This window comes from Alexandromys fortis, unplaced genomic scaffold (genome assembly GCF_014885135.2).
Source record: "Alexandromys fortis isolate MF-2015 unplaced genomic scaffold, M_Fortis_MF-2015_v1.1 scaffold_124, whole genome shotgun sequence".
NCBI lineage: Eukaryota > Metazoa > Chordata > Mammalia > Rodentia > Cricetidae > Alexandromys > Alexandromys fortis.
This window is the reverse complement of record NW_026067995.1, coordinates 2,794,003-2,818,740: the sequence shown is the minus strand read 5'-3', so window position 1 is coordinate 2,818,740 and position 24,738 is coordinate 2,794,003. Positions and strand designations below refer to the sequence as shown.

At 42.6% G+C, this 24,738-nt stretch overlaps 1 protein-coding gene across 5 annotated transcripts in view; it reads right to left on the bottom strand.

The window, feature by feature from the left end:
* Positions 1 to 14,046: 14,046 nt before the first annotated feature.
* Odf2l (outer dense fiber of sperm tails 2 like) overlaps positions 14,047 to 24,738 on the bottom strand; it is a 31,534-nt gene continuing 20,842 nt past the window's right edge. For 2 of the 5 annotated variants that reach the window (XM_050160210.1, XM_050160211.1), the window contains 5 exons: positions 23,162 to 23,266; positions 19,308 to 19,393; positions 19,019 to 19,181; positions 17,435 to 17,560; positions 14,048 to 15,230 (listed from right to left, as the gene is read on the bottom strand). In XM_050160210.1, coding sequence (XP_050016167.1) covers positions 15,102 to 15,230; positions 17,435 to 17,560; positions 19,019 to 19,181; positions 19,308 to 19,393; positions 23,162 to 23,266 — 609 coding nt within the window. In that variant the 3' untranslated portion in view covers positions 14,048 to 15,101. Of the gene's footprint in view, positions 15,231 to 17,434; positions 17,561 to 19,018; positions 19,182 to 19,307; positions 19,394 to 20,964; positions 21,124 to 23,161; positions 23,267 to 24,738 lie in introns of all 5 variants that reach the window. The other 3 variants (XM_050160213.1, XM_050160209.1, XM_050160212.1) reach the window with 3 other exon arrangements.

Here is a 24,738-nt window from a genome sequence, read left to right as displayed (position 1 = left end):
TGGTGGGGCTCCTAGCAGTGGAAGCGGGGCCTGTCCCTGTCGCTTTGGCTGGCTTTTGGGAACCTATTCCTCATAACGGGTTACCTTGCCCAGCCTTAATACAAGGGAGAAGCCTAGTCTTACAGCAACTTGACAGGCCATGCTTTGCTGATACCCACAGGAGGCCTGTCCTTTCTGCACAGAAACAGGGAAAGTGGACTGTGGGGGGTGGGAGGTAGAGGAAAGGGAAGGGAGGGAACGGGAGAAGAGGAGGGAAAGTGTGGTTGGAATGTAAAATAAATGAATAAATTTAATTTTAAAAAAGAAAGTATGCTAATAAGCATCTAATAAGCCTGATTTTACACTTTTTCCTCCAGTTGCCTTAAAAATCCTTAGGCATGAGGCTGGAGAGTTGGCACCGTGGTTAAGACACTGCTACTCTTGCAGAAGAGCCCAATTCACTTCTCTGCATCCACAACTGTCTGTAATTCCAGCTCCAGGGGATCCATGGGCCTCGGCAGTCACCCACACTCGTGTGCACAGACCCTACATATATGTATATACACACATATGTCTGATTAAAAATAACAAAAAAGAATCTTAAAAATATCATGAAACATTAAATTCTGCTCATCTTATACTTAAATCAGTACCAACTTATGAATGTGCTTACTCTCTGCAACTTAATTCTTTGTTTTGGTAAATATAAGTCTCCCTATGAACCCCAAAGCCATATACTAAAGTGTGTGGTTATACAATCGCCTAACGACAGGAGGCTGGAGAGTCGCAACCAGATCCTTTCACCTTTGATGGGTGCAGGGTTGCCAGTTCATTTGTGGCATTGGGACTGCAGTCGTAGCAACCAGCCTTTACCATGTCCTACGGCCTTGCCTTCAACCAGCGCTTGTTTGGCTCGGGCTTGCTCCTAGCAGACCCATGTAGCCCATCACTGGTGAGGCTCCCTTCAGCACCAGCCCTGAAGACTTGCTCTGGGGCCTTACTACCTCAACCATCCCAGTTTCTCAATTGGAGTGTCTGTGTGACTGTGTTGTCAGCTATAATCTAACCCCACCAAGAATCAATTCTATAAAAGGAAAGTACTTTCCCTACCTATTTATCTCACAAGAGATATCACATCCCACCAAATAGACTTCTCATATACGAATATATGCTGTCAGTCTTGCATATCATCCCTCACTGAGGTATCACAGTAATTAATATTCACAGTGTATTCATGGTTCAGCAGAGTCGGAAGGTTGTGGATGGTGTGTATGTGTGTCTACAGGTGTGTATATGGGTGCACTCACTTATGCATGCACCCGTGGAGGTCAGAGGTCCATATTGTGCCATCCCCTACCACTGCCTACTAGACCAGTGGCCAGCAAGGCCCAGCGATCTGCCTGGTTTTAGCCTCTAAAACTGGGGGTATAGTGCTGCTGCATTTTCTGTGAGTGCTGGTGATCTGAGCTTATGTCTCCAAAATTGTACCATAATCAATTTACCCAATGCATGAGCTCACGTCTCCAAAACTGCACGGTAAGCAGTTTACCCGATGCATGAGCTCTTCAGTCCCATCTCTTTTCAATATGGATTCTGTGGAGAGGGAAAAGACAGGGCTAGGGCAAAAACAGCCCGCTAAGGACCTGTTTTCTGCGTCTGTGCAACTAAGTGTGAATGTTGAAGAAGTGCTACAGAACAGGAGTCCAGATTGACAAGAGATGTGAAGGGATCAGGCTTATTGTGTGGCAGGGGGAGGGGGGTGAATATGGGGGGTGTGGGTGAGTGGGGATGGGTAAGTAAGAGAGAAAGGAGGGGAGAGGGAGATAAAGAGGAGGAGAGAGACAGACAGAGAGAGGGAGAGAACACATATGCATGTATGATCTCAGGACCAAAGCCCTCTATGCACCAAAGCTACAAATTGGTACCATGCTTCCCCTAGGGACATGAGACTATGCTCACAGGGTCCTTACTAAGGAAATCCTAGAACATAAGAGGCAAGGCCAGAGATGGATTCGGACACAAACGGGTTATAAGTGTGGAAGGCCCTACTCTCAGGAGGAATACAGAATGGCCTGGATCAGATCAACCCATACTGACCAGATAGAGAACTGGGCCAGAATGCCTAACTAGAAACAACCATGTGGACTTTTTAAAGCAAGTATTATATATATATATATATATGCAAATCTTTATAACTCTGCCTACTGTTTGCTGTGAGTCTGTATCTGTGTTTATCAGTTGCTGGATGAAGCCTCACTGATGACAACCAGGCCTGGCACCAGTCTGGTCACAGTAGAGGGCCAGTGCAGGTTATCTGAACCGGTTGTTAGGAGTCTTAGCTGGGTTATCCTTGTAGATTTCTGGAGATTCCCTTGTGCTAGGTTTTTACCTGACTTCAAACTGCTCCCCTCTTTCGAGTTGTCTCTTTCAGTACTCTCCCACTCTGTGGCCCCCAACCTGATTGCTCATGGAATGGGGGGCTGTCTCTCACTGTTTGGCTGGCTTTGGGGACCCTATTGCTCATACTGGGTTGCCTTGTCCAGTCTTCATACAAGGGGAGGTGCTTAGTCTTACTTCAACTTGATATGACATGTTTTTATGATATCCATGGGAGACCTGCCCTTTTCTGAATACAAATGGTGGAGGAGTGGATGGGGGGGGGGCAAAGAGGAGAATTGGGGGGAGGAACTGGGAGGAGAAGAGGGAGAGGAAACTGCAGCCTGGATGTAATACACACACACACACACACTTATTATTTTATTGTTATTTTCTGCAATGGTTTTCAAAAGGTTAAGAAACTTTATCATATGTCACAGAAGGAGGCCTGAACCATCTTCCTGTGTTCAGGATCAATTCCAGCTCTTGACACATAACGTTGTTCGCGAGTTTGCCCATTTCCTTATTCCCCTTCGGCCTGACGATACAGAACACAAAGGATTCACCACTCCTTCCTGTGGCAGATAGGCCACATCTGTAACTGGAAATAGGATTTAAGTCGGCAACACACCCACTTCGCCTGTTTTTTTTTTTTTTTTTTTTTTTTTTTTTTTTTTTTTTTTTTAGCATACCCAATCATTACAATTTCACAGACGCGGACACACAGCACGGAAGAGCTACTTTAGTGCAAGCCTTCCCATCAGAGCTGTATTCTTTGGAAACTGCCATTCCTTCTCGTTGTTTAAAAGTATGGAAAAGCAGGAGTGTTTTTCCTAATGCTGGTTAGTTAGTTAATCCATGATAATCACACTTCCCCTTCTGAGTAGGGACAAAGAGCTTTGCAACCATCCAGACTTCCTGCAGATCTTTAGCTCCTCCCACAGTCCTGGTTCCCCCAAAGCCCTCCCAGCTGTGACACTGGAAGTCCTCTATCCCAACATATATCTCACAAGCAATCTTGGATAGGTTGCCACTCCACGATAGCAAGAAAGCCCAAATAAAGTGTACAGATCTTTTTAAAAGGCAGTGCAGAGCCATGGAAGCAAGGATGGCTGAAGGAACTCATTTTCAGAGGTAAGCTAAGGATTCTCAGCTGCATTTTCCCAGAAAGGTCACAGGCTAAGAATTTCGGCTTGGCCAGGCACAGAGCCACAGCTGGTGTTCAGCATACTGGCAAAGGTGTTGGGGACCTCATATGGCTAAGAGTGACAAAGTTGGAGGCAGAGGAATCAAATGCATGGCTGGTTTATACTTCAAAATATTTGTCAGGCTCTGAAGCTACACAGGGTAGGAGGCTAAAGAGCCAAGCAGAAAACCACAAAAGAGAGAAGCATAATTTCATGCAGACTCACACAGCGATGAAAGACAAAGACCTACTGAGGGTAGAAGCCCTTCAGCAAGTGGGAGGCGAGGGCTGGAAGCTTTGGATGGGAGTTGCTTTTGGAGGGTACAACGGCCAATTCTGGACATGACTACAAGCTGGGAATTCAGGCATGGTCCTTAGCATGAGGCCACATTTTGAGGGTAAGGGATATCAGAGAAACTGGCAGAGGCTTTGGTGCATAAAGTGGAATACAGGAAAAACTGAAGGCAAACACAGCTCATGGTTTCGAAACGTTGGTCTTGAACACGTACGGTGTGTGCCGATATCAAGACTGGGGAGACTGGCTAAAGTCTTAGGCTGAAAAGTTGTAAAGAGCAGGGCAGAATTGCGTGTGCTCTGTCAAAGCTAAAGAAGAGACAACTCATTAGGCATTCGGACCAAATCCCAAAGAACACATGGCTTCTCTGGACTGTAAACACGTTTGGTCCTTCCTCAACTGCTCTTCCTTTGCCCCCTGGTATCTCTTTCTTCTACAGACAGATTGAATTAGATTGTACTCCAGTGTTCCTAACAGCTTCATTTTAACTTGGTTACCCTTCAGATGATCTATCCCAATAAAGTTACATCCTAAGATGTTGGGGCTAGGCCTTCAACATATAAAATGTAACATACAATTCAATCTAATCATTGGGTTAGGATTATCAGTGCCTCTTTACACAATCTGCTTAACACCCCCTCTCCCCACAAAAGGGAACTCTGTCCTGCTGAAAGTATGCCCTGTTTTAAAAATGCAAGATAACATCTGGAGCTCTTATGGCCTTTTCAAAACAAAAGGGAAAGTGAAATGTAAAACATTTGACAATTTACAAGTGGAATCCAACAGGAGGAAAGGGAGCATAAACGGATGGATGGAACCGAAGAAGAATACAAGTAACTAGTAAGATGGTAGATATAAGCTGAACTATAAACTATATTAAACATAAATAGGCTAATTATTTAATTAAAAGGTAATGATTGTCAAACTGAAAAAGCAGGCAAAGAAATAAAAAACAAACCAGCTAACAAAAATAGCAAGTTTGAGGCTAGCCTGTGTTGCATGGGATCCTGCCTCAAAAAAATAGATGGATCCAAGTTTACAGTCTCTTCTGATACTCAAGGCAACTTACAGCTGTAAGCCTTTATAAAGTAAAAATTAAAGTGCATACTTGCAGCATGCAATAACACAAAATAGCTGTTCTCATCTGCAAGGAGAAAAAAGGGAAAATAGCAAAAGAAGATTAGACAGAAGACCAAAATGAAGGAGGGCACATATTAATTCCTGTAGTTCCACGATTCCACAAGTTGCTCTCTGATATACATACATAAAATAAAACAATATTTTAAAGTATTATGTGTGTGCATGTCAAAACAAAGAGAAAAACACAACCACAGAGCCAAACCCAGAGATTGCTTAGAAACTAAATTATCAAAAATCAACTTGAAAAATAATTATGATTAATGTTAAAGGAACTAGTGAAAGTGTATACAGAATGCTCCTTTGTCAGGCCAGAGAAAGAAGGGACGTGTCTTTAAGTATCTTCTCTACTACCCAGTATTAACTTTGGTGTTTTAATATGGGTTAGCTCATTAGAGATTAAAATTCTTATTTCTTGGGGTGCTTTACTTGTCACATGAATGACTTCAGAAAGGCTGAATTAAATTCTGCAAATAAGAAAAATTCAAAATAATAAAGCTGCTATATTGTTAGCCTAGAAACGCAAATTTATGAGCCTATATGTTAATTAACTATACTTACCCATAGAAACAGAAAAAAATTAAAATAGATAAATAAGATAAATAAGAAGTGTTTGAAGGGTTTACACTAAGTTACTATCTAAGAAGTATTGTTGAAGTGGGGCTACAGCTCAGCTTCTAGTGCTTCACATACAAGAGGTGCTGGGTTTCTTGGCACCAAAAGAGAGAGCCATTATCTCGTCACTATTATAATGAGATCTCGTCACTATTATAATGAGAACTTTCAGTAGCTTCTGAGTCCAGGTCACAAAACCACTTCCCAGAGTTCAGGTCCGAGGCCACAGCGTAGCAAAGGGAACTTAGAAAGTTTCCGACCTGAGGGTACAGAACGAACTCACACATGCGCTGAGTCGTGCTCTATTCTTCTGCCTCTCTAATTCTCTTCTAGTTTTCTGTAATTCTCTAGCTTCCAATTCGGTAATTCTAAATCTTTTGGTTTCAATCTCTGTTTCAATTCTGTAGTTCTAAATCTTTTTTTTAATCCTCTGTCTGTTTCTCTATTCACCTGGCTTAAATACCTTTTTTTTTTTTTAAGGAGGCTTGAAGCAATAATAAAAAATTACACGAGCCACAGCTCATTGGTCAAAAGCACATTCCTTTGGTGAGTGACAAGGGCAGAGCCCTTTGCAAGGGCAATGCAAAGTTCCAAGGCTTCTGAAGTGAGATTGTGCCCAGAGAGATAAGCTTTGAGACTTGAAAGACAAAAAATTGGTATAATTTTTCAGGGTTTTTTTTTTTAAAGATTTATTTATTTATTATGTATATAACATTCTGCCTCGATGTATGCCCGCACGCCAGAGGAGGGCGCCAGATCTCAGTACAGATGGTTGTGAGCCACCATGTGGTTGCTGGGAATTGAACTCAGGACCTCTGGAAGAGCAGGCAGTGCTCTTAACCTCTGAGCCACCTCTCCAGCCCATTCAGGGTTTTTTTGTGTGTGTGTAAATAACTGTTGTGTGTTTATCTCATGAAAGTATTCCATCTACTGGGCACACATAGATCTGTGGATGATCAGGAAGATGACTTCTCATTAATCTGTATAATTTTGATATGTAGAAAATATGCTAGGACATGCTTCATAATTAGATCTATTGTTCCATGAGGCTGTAAGATATTAAAGCCTGCTTTGTTCCTTTTACTCAGACTAACACAAGAAAATAACAATTTCTCCTCAGTCTAAGGCAAATTGCACACAATTTGGCTCATTTTTCCCTCAGATCAAGTTCAAACTAGACTAAAGGCTTTTGTAAGTGAATCTTAAGTTTAAAACTTTACAGTTAAGCAACAAGGTCAGAGTTGCAGGTATTTTGTGCCCAGTAGATGGAATACTTTCATGAGATAAACACACAACAGTGGGAAAGTGACTTAGGGAGGAAATGAAGTGACTTCTGAGAGAAGTAACAGACAGAGACAAACAGTTATCTACAGCCAGTGACCACAAAGCCCTTCCAAGTGGAACCACTCATCTGGTAGGTCAGCCTGTTAAACACTAGTTGTCACCTGCTGTATACTCCCATGGCCTCTGCCAGAAAACATTTTTTCCCCTAAAGATCATCTGCACTTGCTTACTGATTTGGGTTTAGATGTCCTTTCTCTTATGTTTCTTTTTAAAAAGTGATTTTTACATTACATTATCGATAGATTATTTTTAAAAAGTTGTCCCCTGTATACAGTTACATTTCTAGCTAAATAGTTACACAATAAATTTGATCAGTGAGAGCTCACATATGTGACCATAGTCCCTAAGGTTATTTCCCCTACATGGTTGCCTTAGTTTGTGTAAGTCTACATAATTTGGGCAAAAAAAAAAAAAAAAAAAAAAGCTGCCCAATAGTACATTCCTGTTACTAAGCAATACAATAGGAAACCATAGATTTAACCTCTATGTTTTAAAAGTAATTATCAATAGCAATGTCATGTAGTAATAACAATATTTTTCCTACTGTTAACCCCTACCCAAATAATGCCATAGTATAAATTAAGTGAGAAAAGTGTTTCAACTATTATTGAAAATATATCTTAAAATTTGAAGTTTTAAGCAAAATTTAAGAGTCACAATTAGTTATAGTAAATAAGCACAAAATATCGCAATTTTTGTGAGCGAATCACCTTCTCCAATTAAGTAATCTTCGAAAGGTATCATGAAACACACGGGATTTTTATTTTATTACTTATTTATTTTATGTACATGGATATTTTGTTTGGTGTGTGTATGCACACCATGTGGGTGCTTGGGGCCCCAGAGGCCAGAAGAGGTCATCAGATTGGGTGGAACTCTAGTTAACAGGTGGTTGTGAGCCACCTATGGGTGCTGGGAATAGAACCCCAGCCCTCTACAAGAGCATCCAGTGATCTTAACCACCGGGTCATCTCTCCAGCCCCTCAGGATTTTCATTCATCAAAAAGAAAAAGAAAGTGGAAGGAAATGAAAGGAAGGAGGGAGGAAGGAGAGCCGGGAGTTATATAGCAACATCTTCTGAACAGTTCCATCCTGGAGGGTGCACCCTTAAGACTTTAATTTCAAACGGAAAATTTCCACAGTAGAGGAAAACCATTAAACCCCAAGAAGTAAACAACTCATAAATCTCAGGAAGTTCCCAAAACTTCTAAGAATCACAAGGCCCCTCCCTCCTCAAGGTTGTGCGATCATTATAGAGGGCAGGGGGAGAAAAAAGACTTACCTGTCCCACTGAAACACATTGTGTGGAGAGTTGGGGATCCTGTTTCTGAGACCTCACTCACTGGAGGAGGCTTTTCATTAACGCCCATATTCCTGAAAGGAAATTCCAAGAAAACATTAGTTGGTCCAGTTCAACTTCAGTAGAATTATTTCTTTAGTCTGTTATTGGTGCCCTGTCGGGCTCAGGGAGGAGGAGAAAGGAAGGGGGAGGAGCAGGAAGTAGCATGTCTGAAGCTACGAATTCAAATCGCCTTCAGTACTCTCTCCCACAGCTGTTCCCCACGTTTCCCTTGTGGCCTGTGGAATGCGCAACTGATTATACACAAGCTCTCGTGCACCCTGAATCTCTTACCTCTGATGAAAGCAAGGCTGGCCCTTTCTGAGAGGTGATGCAGCGGTGGTGGCTGCAGTCAGGACTTGGTAACCAGCCCTGAGTGGAAGCTGTGGGACCTTCACAGCAGTCCTGAGACCAGCAGGCTACCACTTAACAGTCACAGCAGCTGAAACATCACAGCCGCCCTCAGAGATCAGAGCTTCCCTTGTGGCAGCCAGGAACCAAAGATCTGGCAGCTGAAAACAAATTCAAATCTCTGACACAGCAGGTGACCATTGGAGCTCTGACGGGAAACCAAGAGTTTTTCCTGCCACTTTACCCACTCATGTTATGACGTCATGGGTGTGGGTTGGCCCTAAGTGAGAACACTTTCGGGTTTGGTGGGCTTGTTCTTTCTCATCTCAGGTTAGATAGCTCTTTCCTGATTGCTTCCACTTACACTTTAAATGTCTATCAATTGGAACCCTGCTGCCACTGGGGGTCTATTGCTACTTTTCCATTCAAATTTCTACTTCCTAGTTTGAATCTGTCCTATGTCCGCTGGTGATTCTGCCCACTCCATTCTTGGAGGGAGGTCAGAGGAGAAGCCATGATAGAACTGGCCACTTTCTTGGGGGTCAGTGTTGGTCATTCTTTCACATTGCAGTATCCCCAGTTTTTTAGGCAAACCCTCCTACTTTGCAGTTCAGAAGGGTGGTATCCTCATCCATTTGCCTATTCATCCATCTATCCAGTAGATCTGCCTTTGCTTCGTGCTGTCTGCCAGGGTCTGTTAGATACTGCCAGAACAGTGAAGAGAATCAGCAGCTAAGAGGGATGGGAACAAATGACCACGAAAGTCACCAATGTCAATCATGAAATACCTGAGAGGAGCAGGACTTCAGCAAGAGCCAGGGACGAAGAGCTTGGCTCTCAAGGAAAACAAGCTGTTTCCACTGTGTGAGGGTGCTGGGCGGCACGGGACCTGCAGCCCTTGAGGACCATGCTGAGGACAGAAACTCCATTCCTTATCAGCCACCTGCTTCGGCTCAACTGTCCTCATGGGCACCTGTTCTCCACTCCAACTCCTGGCACACCAAGCCAGCTTCACCAAGGCTTCGCCACCTTTCTTTCTTTCTTTCTTTCTTTCTTTCTTTCTTTCTTTCTTTCTTTCTTTCTTTCTTTCTTTCTTCTCTCTTTCTTTTTTCTTTTTTCATTGATTTTTATTGAGCTCTACATTTTTTTTCTCTGCTCCCCTCCCCTTCAACCCTCTCCCAAGGTCCTAATGCTCCCAGTTTACTCAGGAGATCTTGTCTTTTTCTACTTCCCGTGTAGATTAGATCCATGGATGTCTCTCTTAGGGTCCTCATTGTTGTCTAGGTTCTCTGGGATTGTGATTTGTGGGCTGGTTTTCTTTGCTTTATATTTTAAAATCACTTATGAGTGAGTACATGTGATAATTGTCTTTCTGAATCTGGGTTACCTCACTCAAAATAATGTTTTCTAGCTCCATCCATTTGCTTGCAAATTTCAAGGTGTTATTTTTTTTCTGCTGTGCAGTACTCCATAGTGTAAATTTACATTTTCCTTATCCATTCTTCGGTCGAGGGGCATTTAGTTGTTTCCAGGTTCTGGCTATGACAAACAACGCTGCTATGAACATAGTTGAGCACATGTCCTTGTGGCACAGTTGAGCATCCTTTGAATATATACCCCAAAGTGGTACTGCTGGGTCTTGAGGAAGGTTGTTTCCTAATTTTCTGAGAAATTGCCACAGTGATATCCAAAGGGACTGTACCAGCTTGCACTCTCACCAGCAATGCAGGAGTGTTCCCTTTGCTCCACGTCCTCTCCAGCATAAGTTGTCATATGTGTTTTTGATCTGGGTCATTCTTACAGGTGTAAGATGGAATCTCAGAGTTGTTTTGATTTGCATTTCTCTGATGGCTAAGGATGTTGAGCATTTTCTTAAAGTGTCTTTCAGCCATTTTAGATTCCTCTGTTGAGAGTTCTCTGTTTAGATCTGTACCCCCCTTTTTTAAATCTGACTCTAGTGGCTACCTTCCTAACCTCAGGGAGTCCTCTCATCACTGTCCCTCTTTATCTAAAATTACTACAGCTTTGAAAATTGTATCACAGGACTTCATTCTTGAACCACGACTTCTCACCAACCCCACGCACCCACGCTCCTCTTCCAGCTGACAAATCTTCAAGGTTGTCATTTATCTCAGTAAAAAATTAGCATAAAAGTAGTAAAATTGCATTAGGGATAAGCAAAACAAAGAGGAAGTTGAGTGGTTTTGTCAGCCTACCAAAGCATGGAGGCATTCCACATCCCTGCAGCTCCAAACATGTGTCAACTTACATGCAAGCAAAAACAAAATATGTTTACCATGAACACAAAATCTTGGGATTTTTTTTAATTAAAAATATGAAGACACCACAGATCAGCAGGCAAGACCCAAGTCTTTGAGGTGGTGCAGGTTCCTTCCACGATGGATCGTACATTCAGCTTACTTCCACAGAAGAATGAAGACTCCATTGGTTGTGTGCCTACCTTCCCAGACCTGTTGATCCCAGAAGGACTTGAAGGGGTACCAATCTTTGTATTGAGAAAGAATGGCTGATATAACCAAGAGAGTCTGTGGGCAGAAGAGCTCCTCGCCGAGCCTTGGCAGATGGCTGCGTGGCTCAGAGTTCCCTGAGAACTGAGGTCTCCACACCTCTCACCACTTGGTCTGCCACTGCTCAGCAGATGTGCACAACAGGCTGTTGGCAGGTGCTGAGGAAACCGCAGCCTTAAGCAGGCAAGGAAACTTGAAACTCACTTGTGAGGCTTGGACGGCAGGAAGGCCAGCAGACCAAAATAAGAGAAGCCTACTTAAGTAGAACCAATGGAAGAGACAGAAAAGGACCCTGACGAAAATGAAAATATAATGGAATTACATAACTCAAGAGTGATTTTAGGAATTAAGAAACACATAAGTTTTAGATTAAAAAATCCAATGTTCCAACCGAAAAGGGGAATTACACTCGTCCAAAACTTTATTAGTGGTCAAAAAATCAGGTGGACCCTTCCGAGAAGCCTAGTGACAGATCCTGATCCAGAGAGCCAAAGGGAAGGGAGGAACACAAGGACAAAGTGATAATAAACCGAGCAGAAGAATAAAACTTGTATAAGTTAATAAAATCTCAAGGCCTGGATATTGACAACAAAGAAAATCCCCAAATCTGCTACAACAATGGGGAGACAGTTTGCTGGGGTGGTGGGAAGCTGGGACACAAAAATCGCTCAGGGACACTGGGCACTGTTGAGGTCTCAGGGATGCTGGGGCTCAGTGCTTCATAGGGAAGCACAAAGCACACAGGATCTGGCAAATTTCCACTGTTAGAGTCTATCTAGATCCTCGCTGCAAAGTACCAACTATAAAGATGCTGTGAGACATCATCCTTCCTTTCACACTCCATCTAAAACACTGAAGGTACACACACTTGAAGGCTCCAGGCGAAAGTTACTCTGATGCAGATGTACAGTTAAGGACACAAACCATCCATGCATACATAAGCATATCCTTGTTAGAGGTCATACGAAGACAGGACAGCCAGAGCATGTGGAGTGGCAGGCCTCCCGACTGCCAGCCATGTGAAGAGGGTGAGTTCCTTGACTTCTGAGTTCTCAGTTTCCTGGAAAGTGAGAGCCACTCACAGATCACATTTAGAACGGGACTGCATCAAGTGCTTCCTAGCTAAGAGCCTCCCCCTGCTCTGATGTGGCTACAGCAGGAAGGTGCTTCTGCATGCAGAACTTGAATTTGTAGTCACAGACTTGAGCTCCAATGCCAGCTTTAGAACTCGGGTTTCACACTGCAGCCATAGCAGTTGATTTCTTTACGCTTCTGTTTTGTTCTTAGCCAAAACACTAAGTCAAGCAGCCAGCTCTTTCCATATCCATCACCCGAGTAGTGTACAGCAAAGCACTATGTGGGGCCCAAGACACCAACAAGAAGGCATGCATGTCTGCTGGCAGGGAGTGCTCAGGAGCCTTAGGGATACTTCCTTAGGCCCTAGGAGAACCAACAAAGAACTCAGATGGACTAAATCAAAGTGAAAGGACAACAGCTGTGAGAGAAAACCAGTTCCTGACATTCTGGATTGTGCTACTTTAGCAAACTAGAGCTGGATGAAGTGGAAAACGACTGACTTCGGGAACCGGAAGGCTAAGGTATAAGAGCCACAAGCTCAAGACTAGCCTGGGCCACAAAGAGAGACCTTGTTTGTCTCTATGAATGACTCTACTACTAACATTTATTTTTTTTTATTTTGTGTAATTATTTGTGGTACTGAGGCCTGAACCCAGAACTTACATGTTAGGCAAGAGATCTACTGCTAAGCGATGTGTCCCATCTTTCCCGATTTTTCATTCTTTGAGACAGGGTCTTACTAAGTTGGCCTCCAACCCATTCTCAAGTCTATACAGGTCTTGAACTTTCAATCCTCCTGGTTCTGCCTCCAAAGTAATTAGGATATTAATAAAGCCTGAGCCACTATGCCAGGCCAGGCGATCTTTGATGAGTAAGTGCTCTGTGAACAATACTCAGCCACTCTCCAAGAGGAGTTATAATCATTGATCCCTGTGGATCAATGTGGCACACTGTGGGTGGGATGACAGCAAACAGATTCTTGAGCTCCCTTTGACTTCATGCTAATAGTAATAAAGACCTTATCCCATTGGGACTGGGCTCCTCAACTCTGCATTCTGACTGGATGTAGTTTTCTGTTACAAAGAGGAGGCTCCTTGATGAGGGGTGAATACCTACTACACTTATTTGTGGGTTTAAGAGCAAATGTCTATAGATGGCTGTTAGGAATTACACTGGCTTAGTAAGTCCGTAGTTGAAGATTCTCTATGATTTTACTAGCACTGCATAGTCAGGTAAGTTTCTCAGTACACCTACCAAACACACAGGCTTCTCAGGCTCAGGGAACATTTTGGAAGAGGGGGCAGAAAGCCTCTCACAGCAGGAGAATCAAGGAATTTTCTGTGAGACTGTGTCTCCTAGTAACATCAGAAGCTGCACCCATAAGGTCTTACCAACATGGCTGCCCAATCATGAGCTGAACAAAGATGATACCAATAGTCAAGCCAAAGTGGACAGGGAAAAGCCCATGAGGCCTCAACCCTACACAAAGAAGTACAGGCAACTGAGGAGAGCTGGGAGAGGAAAGGCAGTCCTCCCCAGGGGAGAGCATGCCAACTGTCTGTCCGGTGCCAAATGGCAGCCGTGGAGACTTACATATAAGTAACATTATATACACAGAACTGCTGCGGGACAATCATTTGTACCCTGTCAATCGTACTTTAATAAAACACTGATTGGCCAGTAGCCAGACAGGAAGCAGAGGTGGTGCAATGAGAATTCTGGGAGAAGAAAGCTCAGTCTGCAGTCATGACCCAGCCTCAGAGGATGCAAGATGCGACTGCCTCGCAGAGAAAGGTACCAAGTCACGTGGCTAACATAGACAAGAATTATGGGCTAATGTAAGCTATAAGAATTAATAGAGCCTGAGCTACTAGGCCAATCAGTTTATAATTAAGGTAGACCTCTGTATGTTTCATTAGGACTGAATGACTGTGGGAACAGGGCAGGACAAAAACCTCTGTCAACAATGAACAGCTTATATTTAGAAACACACACACACAGATGCAATAGCAATTTGTAGGGGATAAAAGGTCACAAATTTGAAGGTGAGCAGTGACATGTTGGGGGGGGAGAAGAGAAAGGGAGAAGTGTAATTATATTATAATCTCAAAAAGAAAATAAAAGGCCTTATCCCAAAGCCTCTTAGTGTTAGGAATGAGTAATTTTAGTCATCCCCTGTGATTTGGCCATGGGAAGGGCAGAGTAAGCTGTTCTCCTCTTGATCCTCTCATTAGCATTAAGGCTCTAGGTATCTGTAGAAGCAACATCAGACAATCCCAACACAAGATGAAAGGCGCTCTGGCTTCACAGGATGGCCTGAATGCCTATAAAAAGGAACAGGCTAACAACATGTTTTGTTCTGCTACCATCAGCAGGCACTGAATAGTTATGATTTAATAGTTTACATATAAAGTCACATAGAAACGATGATGAGAACTCAACATATACTCGGAGCAATATAAAGTACAGTGAGACATTTGCTATCTTTAGAACATGTTATATCATTATTAAAATTAAATTTCTGAATATTTTATTTATATAGCATTACAATATAAAACAAGCAAACACATTACTTAAAACCATGTATTTGGCTCATAATTGGCCTAGATTATTACAAATTTATTTCAATGGTTCATAAGAATAATTCTGATTCTTGCATATATAGATAAAAATACTTTAAAAATTAATTTTTTAAAAGAGAATTAAACCAGAGTTCGATGCAAATTATCTACCACAAAGGAATACTAAGAGTTATCATTTCTTAAAGTTTCAATGAGATAATAAATTATATCTCAATTATCTTCACATACAAACCCTAACACTGGTAACCTATAAACCTAAAGCATGACAATCAGCGGTCATGAATTCAACAACTTATCTAAACATGGTTACATAGGAAATCTGAAGAAACTGTAGGTAATTCTTAAGGCTCTCATTTTGGTTCTCCGACTTCTCAAGACTGTGCTGGATTTCTTTCAAGCGGATATCTTGGTGTTGGGCTTTCTAGATGAAAAGAGAACAGAGACTCAGTATGGCATTCATTTACAAGATGAAGCTATAAATATATACGAAATAATCAAATATGTCAATTTTACCAAAGGATTTTTAAATATCATCTTCCTTAACACGATATCCTTAGCAATTAAAAAATCTATGGTTGATCATTCTACTTTGATCGTTTACTGTAATACATTTACTTAGCCCTAGATTATTAGAGATTTAATGTAAGATAACTTTATTTAGAGCAGACATTACTAGTTCCTATTATGCTTCACATGACATCTTTTCATATTCTTTTTGTCATTTTTCTGCGAAATATCATATTTTATCCCATAAAACATAAAAATGTTTTAAATTTTATTTTATAAATTGTATTATAAAATTTTTTTGCAAATAATTAAAAATAGCAAGCATCAAAATTAACCAGACCCAAAGTCTACACAGTTCAAATATCTGCTGTACCATTAGAATATGCATTCAGAAAGGAAGCTATTTTAAGAACTGACAAAACTCTAGTTTTGATAAGGAGAACCTTTTCTCCTAAACTCTTTAAAAACTTAATTCATGTCCTTTGAGGAAGAAGTTCTACACGCATACAGGTTTTTGGACTTTGGCTATGACAGGTTTCTAGGTGGGCAAATGCAGCAAGCATTTAGAAGACGTGTTTCAGCTAAAACCGAAACACCCCAAGAACAGAGACAGACCCTGTGGGTTTTTCCTAGCAGGACTTCCTACACAGCAGCTGAAACTGAGCAGTGCCCAGCAGAAGCAGGTTGTGTGTGGTAATGCAATAGATCAGACCACACAAGTCACAGAGTGAATGGGGATGGTCTTTATGGAGCATCAGTGTGGAGGAAATAGTAGCCACACAATCATACACTGCACAGCAGAATGCAAACGCAAATGAACTCTGAAAGATCCTGTGGCTTCTGTAGGGTTGTCATGGTTGGGAAGCTGTGCATCCACCCCACCTCCTGACCAAAGTATTCAACCAAAACCATGAGAAGGCTTGTCGGGGAGGCAGTGTACTGTGGAATATACTAGAGACCGTCTGTGCCCTGGAAGGCACAGGACACATGAACTCATCTCTAGCTCTCTCTAAACTTAGGCTCAGAATTCCAGACTGTGTACTAGTGGAACAACTATGAGGTCTGACATCAGATCTTAACCCATTTATTTTAGAAGATTTAGCAAAGTCTTAAATACAGCACAGAGAAATCCATCTCATCTCAGTCTATTTTTTTCAGGGGCTTCAATTGCACAAAGAACATCACACATATTTTACAATACCGGGAATCCTGAAGAGGAGTTTGTTTATTTGTTTGTAAGTTTAGAAACCCAGCAAACAGCTGTGTTAAATTAAAAATGATGAATGTTTTACTGATTAAGTTTTCATTAAACATCTGAAGGCAATAAGACTAAACAATGTATGTCAAAATAATTTAACTTTTTGAACCTCTTAGGTTTACATCTTTTTAAAGGAAATTGAAAAAAAGTTTTCAGAGCCTCCAACTCCTGGAAAAATAAAGCACCAACATTTCCTATGTAATTATCAAGTAGACAGTTATTAAGTAACTTAAGCACGACCAATGCCAGCTTGAAGATTATCCTATGCCAATAGACTATTTCATGAATATTCAGGAAAAATATGAGAGTAGTTAAACACAGCCAATTTGGTATTCTCATTTCACGGTTGAGTGGACCGAAGCATCCAGCACTTATGCAGATTGAACAGTGGTGAATATTAAAAATCATATCTTTCTAAGATATACTCATTAATCAAGACAGATATAAAATCCAGTTCATAACTTTAGATTGCATGTATCTTTAAAAGATGAAAATTTTAATAAGATTTTAAATTTTCTCATCAGGAGCCTTCCCTGATGAGACTCGGAGGCAGTGTGACTGAAGCTGGCACCCAGCAGGGCAGCGAATCTTCCGGCACGATGGCAACAGCACATTCTTGCATTTTTATTATTTGTCATTTCTAGTGTTAGCAGCAAAACAAGTCTTGACTCACCTCCAGCTGCACTTTAAGATCTATCAAAGTTACAGGGAATGCATGTTAGATGCTCACCCTTATGAAACAAGCCATGTTAATACTTATACTTTTATAATATAAGCCGTGCTATTACTCACACTGTTCATTTTTCAGGAAGTGCACATTAGATGCTCACTCTTATGATACAAGCCATGTTAATACTTACACTGTTCATTTTGCCAACAAGTTGATCTTGTTCTTCATTTTTCTTTCTAAGCTCAGTTTCCAGATCTAATATTTTAATTTGTAAAGCCCTCTCTCTAGATGACATTTTCTCTACTTCTTCAGAAACCTGTAATTTTCATTAAAAGAATAAAGTAAATAAATGTGCTTTCCTTAAATATATTTTGAAGCCCTGATATAGCCATAGTACACTACTTTTTTCCGAGTAGATTTAATTGGGTGTTAAACAATTCCATTGGAAAGTATCAAATGTATTTTATCTTGAGTTGGGATACAGCTCAGTGGTAGCTGCTTTCCTAGCTTGTGCAAGGCCCTAGGTTCAGCCCCAGCACTGCAAAGGGAACAAGGAAGAGTTTAATCCGAAGAAGCACAACAATATATGAGTGTATATGCATCATAGTTATCTGGAAAAATTAACTTGAGATAGAGGGGTGTGCGAGCCTGCACTGCCTGTGACCTGGGTAGAGATCTCCTGACAGTTTTCAGACATACTAAGCCTAATTGCCATTTTTGGTGGTATTTATAGTCATGTGGTAACTGGGTGGTAGTGGTGGAACATAGCAAGGTCTCACTGAACACCGATTACATGTCTGAGATACCCTGAGGAGGGGCAGTGTGCACATAGTACCTAGACAGACACACAAGACTGGCGCTCCGTCCAAACTCTACCTAATGTTTGGCTGTGGGTCTCTGCATCTGTTTCCATCAGTTGCTGTATGAAGCCTCTCTGATGACAATTGGGCTAAGCACCAATCTGGTCATAGGCGATGGCCAGTTCAGGCTCCATATCCACAATGCTAGGATTCTTAGCTGAGGCCATCCTTGTAGATTCCTGGGGATTCCCTTGTGTCGGGTTTTACCTGACCCTGAAACATACCCCATTTCCAATAGTCTCTTCCAGTCAAGTAGTTTGATGAATTCATCTCTTCTTTGAGGCCTTCCCACCATTGCCTTCCACTCTAATTGAAATACCCTCTTTTTCTGGTGCCACCTGAGCCCTCCTCTACTGTAGAACCTGCAGAGAGGATGGTCCCCCTGCTATACTGAGTGCCCCAGGAGCTCGGTCTGGCCTGTTCATCCTTGCCTGTGAAGCACTATCAGAGTGCCCACACTCCAAGAGGCTGGGTAGGCTGAATGCTGGCTTCATGGATTTAACTGAAATGTAATTCTTGTATGTACTTGTTTGTGCAACAAATATTTGTGACAGAGAAGTTGAGCTTTAGAGCTCACTGGATCTCAATCAAGATGAAAACATTTATTTATTATTCAACTGCACACACACACACACGTACGTGCACGCACATGCAGAGCAGGTGTGTGGAAGGAGCACACTCTCCAGATCATTCCCATCTCTGCCCACTCTCTTGCCACATCGGCCCTCATCTGGAAAGGCAGTCCTGGCCCAGGGATATCTGGGCTTTGCTCTGAGGGAAAATTAAGTAAAGAACAAAAACGGAGCTGCTCCCTCCACCCTGCCATCAGCATCCAAACAATAGCTGTAGGCTTGGCAGTGGGAGACGACTCTGGCAAACTAATTAGGAAGCTTCTAAATAAAGGCCATCTGTACCTTTTGCCTCCCCTCTTCCAAAGCGGCTTCCAGCTGCCTGGACAGCACTGCGTACTCTGCAGCCTTCTCTCTCAGCTCCAGGTCGCTGCGCTTCAGATACTCCTCCTGGTCGGCCAGCTTCTTCTCCAGCTCCTTGTTCTCTGCATCCATTTGCTCTAACTTTCTTTTTACAGAAATATGTATATATGATATATGTGCATATATATATACACATGCATCTCACACAAACATACAAACTATAGTGCACGGGGAACATGCACCATCAGTTTTATATCACCTTGACACTTACTCTTTCAGGTTCTCACACTTTAACTGAATGAGATAATTCTCCTCCTCAAGAGAAAGCTTGGTTAGAAGGCTATGGTTCCTATCAACCTAAGTGGAGGAAGAAAAAAAAAAACAACATTTTTTCAGTTATTTTCTTCATTGACTTCCAAGGAAATAACACTCTATTTAGAAGCACAAGAAACAAGAAGATATAAATACACAGAAAGACACCAAGCCATATCTACAATGCTAACTCACAAGCTCTCCAACTCCTCACTGGGTTGTAAAACTGATGCCATCTATGTTAGACAATTAATTACATTTCCCCTATGTGATGGTAACTGAAAATATCCTGGCCGGTGTTTTACTGAAGAGAGACATTTAGTTACGCAGGGCCTAGGGATGGGGCTCAGCTGCCGGCAGCTTTCCCAGCACGTAAAAGCCAGCACTATACAAAGCCAGGTGTGGTGGCTCCTGCTTGCAATCCTGGCTCAGGAAGTAGAGGAAAGGGAATTAGAAATTCAAGTTCACCCTCAGGCTACAGCCAGCCTGGGCCACAAGAAACCCTGCCTCAAAAGCCAAACAACAAAACCAAAAAGAAAAAAAAAAAACTGTGTGAAAATCTTTAACATTTTTAATCAGGTATTTAAGGTTTCTCATATCAGCAATGCTCCACTGTGAAGATTCATCTGAAAGTCAAACCCAAATAAATCAAACACACAGCTGCTCATGTCAGGACTACTCTTCCCTCTGCCTCAAAGTCTGATTTAAATAGTTTAAGTAGTTTAAATAATAAAAATATTGTCTCATCAGGGCTAGAGAGATGGCTCAGTAGTTAAGAGCACCGGCTGCTCTTCCAGCCGATCCAGGTTAAATTCCCAGCACACAAGCATCACCTAACTCCAGTCCTAGGGAATATAGTGCTCTCTACTGGCCACTGTGGGCATTGCATGCATGTGATACACAGACATGCAGAGAAAACACCCATACACATCAAATAAAATAAAAAAAAATTCCCTCCACACATTAAAGTAGCAACTTAAGTAAAATATAATGATTATTTTTCTAGAAAAATTTCTTCATGGAAATTGGCTTGGTATTTTTAAGAGGTGAACACGTTCATTTGGAAGACACAGAGTGAAGTCTTCCTGAAAAGTGTAGCAAGTACAGAAACAGACTGGCAGCCAGACTCAAACATGCAGGAACCCTAAAACACGTATGTGTGCTTCCTGGGTGATAAGCAATGAGGGAGGAGCTATAAGCATGGTGATTAAAAGGATACACAAGGTACTAAGTAAAAGGATGGAATCAATCCCAATAAGCTTGACACACAATTCTAACTAAAACACATTCTAATTTTTGCAAGGTAAACTATTACTTCCCTTATGCTGATGTCAAGAAGCAGACATGCAAGTCCCCACTGCCCTCCTCTCATTCACCGCTGCACTATGTTCTCCACGTCCAGTCGCAGACTCACACAAAAACCTGGATCAGCTACTTCAACCCCCAGTGTCACCAGGACATGCTCAAGGTAACAGGAGAGTGTCTGCATGAAAATATTTCCATCCCCTGATATAGACAGGAATAAAAAGTTCAACCCGGCCCGAGTGCCCTCAATGGGCGAAACGACGTCAAATATTCCTTTAACGCATCTTCCAAGACTAAGAACGATGGGACACCTGGCCCTGGAGCTCCCTAACGGTGTGCGCCTGCTCTGCACACTTCTCCTTGCAGCGCTGCAGCTTCTCCTGACACTCCTGAAGTCTCTGCTCGGCTGACGTGAAGGAGTGGCGGGCTCGCTCTACCTGCTTCAAGTGAGACTCCACCTGGCCTCTCATCTGAGGTGTGGCATCAGGGGAAATAAATGCAAGGTCACACATTTGGCAGAAACAGTCTTTCTACCTTAAAGACTAGACAGACTTGCTATCCATAAGCACTTTACAAATGTTAATTTACATGAGACATAGAACCAGAATGAATTCATTTTCACAATGGTTGTCAGGCGAGGGAGTGTGGTGACATCAGCCAACTTCAGGTGTCACACGCAATGGATGTGACTGAGGAACTGGTGTGCTTCAGCCCTCAGGTGAGCATCCCTTCATAACTCCACAGGTCCTCCAGCCCTCGGGTGAGCATCCCTTCATAACTCACACGGGTCCTCCAGCCCTCAGGTGAGCATCCCTTCATAACTCCACAGGTCCTCCAGCCCTCGGGTGAGCATCCCTTCATAACTCCACAGGTCCTCCAGCCCTCGGTGAGCATCCCTTCATAACTCACACGGGTCCTCTAGCCCTCGGTGAGCATCCCTTCATAACTCACACAGGTCCTCCAGCCCTCGGTGAGCATCCCTTCATAACTCACACGGGTCCTCCAGCCCTCAGGTGAGCATCCCTTCATAACTCACACGGGTCCTTCAGCTCTCGGGTGACCATCCCTTCATAACTCACACGGGTCCTCCAGCCCTCGGTGAGCATCCCTTCATAACTCATAAGTCTTCTAACTCACTCAGACCCTTTCAGTCTTGCTGGCCCAAGCAGTGTTCACCGAGCACCGCTGTAGACAGCTAACCCATCGGTTCTCACTCGGCTGAATATGAATTAGAACAGATCTAATAAAGATTAGATCTGCCCTGCCCTGTGAGCAGATCTAATCTTACCCACGGCATTCCCTCACCTCCCGCCCTGTCTCACTGCAGCGCTTCTGTAAACTATGAAGAGAGCCGTGATGCTTGCTTCAAAAAGGCCACACCGCTCTGTGTAACTATAAACAGCTAAAATGTGGTGTTTACGATGTTCCCATAAAGGAAACGCAAGAGGGAGTTGGCGACACCCACAGGTTCGGTGCAACATCTGGCCATCTTCAGAATAAGAGATAAAACCAGAATAAAGCACACCTCTGCATCCCTGGACCAGCTAAGAAGCCATGAGAAAATCAGGAAATTCAAGCAATGGCTAAGTAAAAAGAATTTCTTCTTGAAAACAACACACTTTCCTAGTTCTATAACCAGAAAACGCTGTCAGGACAACAGCTGGAAAGCCAGGTTCCTCCCCTTGTGCCTCTGAAGAGGTTTTTGACAGGTTTTACTGTCCTCTCTCACAGGGAGGGGAACTTTCACAACTGTGTCCTGTGAGAGACAGACAACGTGAAATGGCATCTTCTTTGTCTGCTAAATGGCTGAGAAACAATTCTAAGAAAGGATCCGGTTCCTCATGTGGTGGCCGGGTGGCCTGCCCTGGACAACCTTGTCTTAGCAGTGATAGCTCCCTCTTAGTTCCCAACCTCCAATATGCCAGCCGCACAGCGACAGTAGCTAACACCCCGACCTCTTAGCCAGAATCCGGTGTCCTGTGACTCTCTCACTGTTTCCTTACCAAACAATGTGAAATCCAAAAGGGAATGTGGTTCCATCTAAAAACTAAAAATATTCACAAAAACACCATCACCTGCCAACACTGGCTTCTCGTGCTCCTGTCGCAACCGGGTGAATAAAAGGAGAGGATTTTCAAGATATCATTTTTCTTCCCAAAATGCATTTACCAGAGAAATTTTACTTTGCAATTTTTTTAGGCACAAAAAAAATGTAAAAATAGAAAAAAAGAGACTAGTTTTCATTTTACTGCTGATAGATCTCAGTAATAAATAATTGGGCCTTTATTCCTGTGTCAAAAAAGTAAAACATTTATTCTATTTCTCAAACATGAATAACAAAAAAGACATTCTCACAAATAAACATTTCAAGAGGAAATGCTGAACTCCCACAGAGACTCTGCAAGGGCCACTCCAGGCACGCACTTGGGAAACGGCGGAGAGACAGCACACAGTCGGGTCAGGCGGGTGCACACGTGTGAAACACGGTAGTACTTCCTCTTCACTTACCTTCTCTAACCTCTTGTTCTTGTTTCTTATTATTAGGTTATTCTCATGTAGCAAATTTTTACATCTGCTTTTTACCATTTCAGCAGCTTCTTGCAACTTTTGTACCTTAAAAAAAAAACCCACAGACTGTAAAGTAGCATGTATATTTTAGGTATAGCACGAGAAGAAAGTTAATCATGTGTTTCCACTTACTTCACTTTGAATCTGTACTCTAAAGAACTCACCATTTCTCTCGGTGCTTGATGAGCATTACTCCTGGCAGGACCTCCTGGTGTCCAGTCCTAACACCCTTCCTCCTCTGTCGTCTCTGGCCTATGCTCCTGTTCTCTCGAGCTCTAACTACATCAATCTTCACTGTCAGGTCTTGCTACTTTAAGGAACTGGTCTCTCATTTCCTCTTACACCTGTCAGAGTGGCTAAGATCAATAAAACAAGCGGCAGCTCAAGCCGGCGAGGACGTGGAGTAGGGAGACACTCCTCCATTGCTGGTGGGAGTGCAAACTTGTACAGCCACTGTGGAAATCAGGGTGGCAGTTCCCCAGGAAGATGGGAATTAATCTATCTCAAGATCCAGCTATACTCTTGGGCATGTACCCAAAGGATGCTCCATCCTACCACAGAAGGAGTTGCTCAGTCACATTCATTGCTGATCTATGCATAATAGTCAGAAATTAGAAACAAGCTCGACGTCCCTCACAGGAAGGGAGCGGATCTGGAAGAGACAGGGAGGAACTAGGAAAAGTAGAGGGAGAAAAGAAAACATAACCAGTATATATTATGTGGGAAAAAAAAAACCATTTTCAATGTAAGAAAAGGAAACTAGCTCTCATTCCAATAATTTTCCATTTCCATCAAAATCCACCCAAGAACATGGGTGAGCTGTGCACACTGGCCAGAAGCCACAACATGGACATTCAGATGAAGCATTCTTGCTGGGGTCTCAAACCCAATCACGCAGGTCGGTTACAATGTGCTTGGCACCACAGTCCTCCAGACTCCGTGTGTACCCCTTCCTGCAGTACTTCAGCTGGGGATCTCAACTGGATTTTGCCACCCAACCCATCTAAATGCAGCCCCTCTTGCTTGCTAGACTTGACTCCACCTTAGGCTTTGACCTGTAATACACTTTCCTTCCTCCTTGCTTAGTCCCTCTCCTTCCCACAATGCTGGGGACTCAACCCAAGGCCTCATACTTGCCAAGCAAGCAGTCTCTGACTGTACCACACCCCCAGTCCATCACTATTCTTTAGTGCACACTCTTCCAATATAGCACATTCCTTAATGACCAATTTGTGTCCCAGCACGCAAGCGTCTGGACACATGCAGTCTTTCCCACAAAGTTTTCCCTCAATATTGCATTTCCAAAACTGAAGTTTAACTAAAACTTATCATTGGACATACATTCTATTTTAGATAAACCACTGTGTGTTTTTCTGTATATCTGTGGTGCATATGTGTGTGTACATATTTGCATGTGTGTGCACTTTTGTGGGGATGTCAGAGGTCAGTACTTGTGTCTTCTCTATCATTTTCTACCTTATTTTATGAAACAGGGTTTCTCATTGAAATGAGTTACT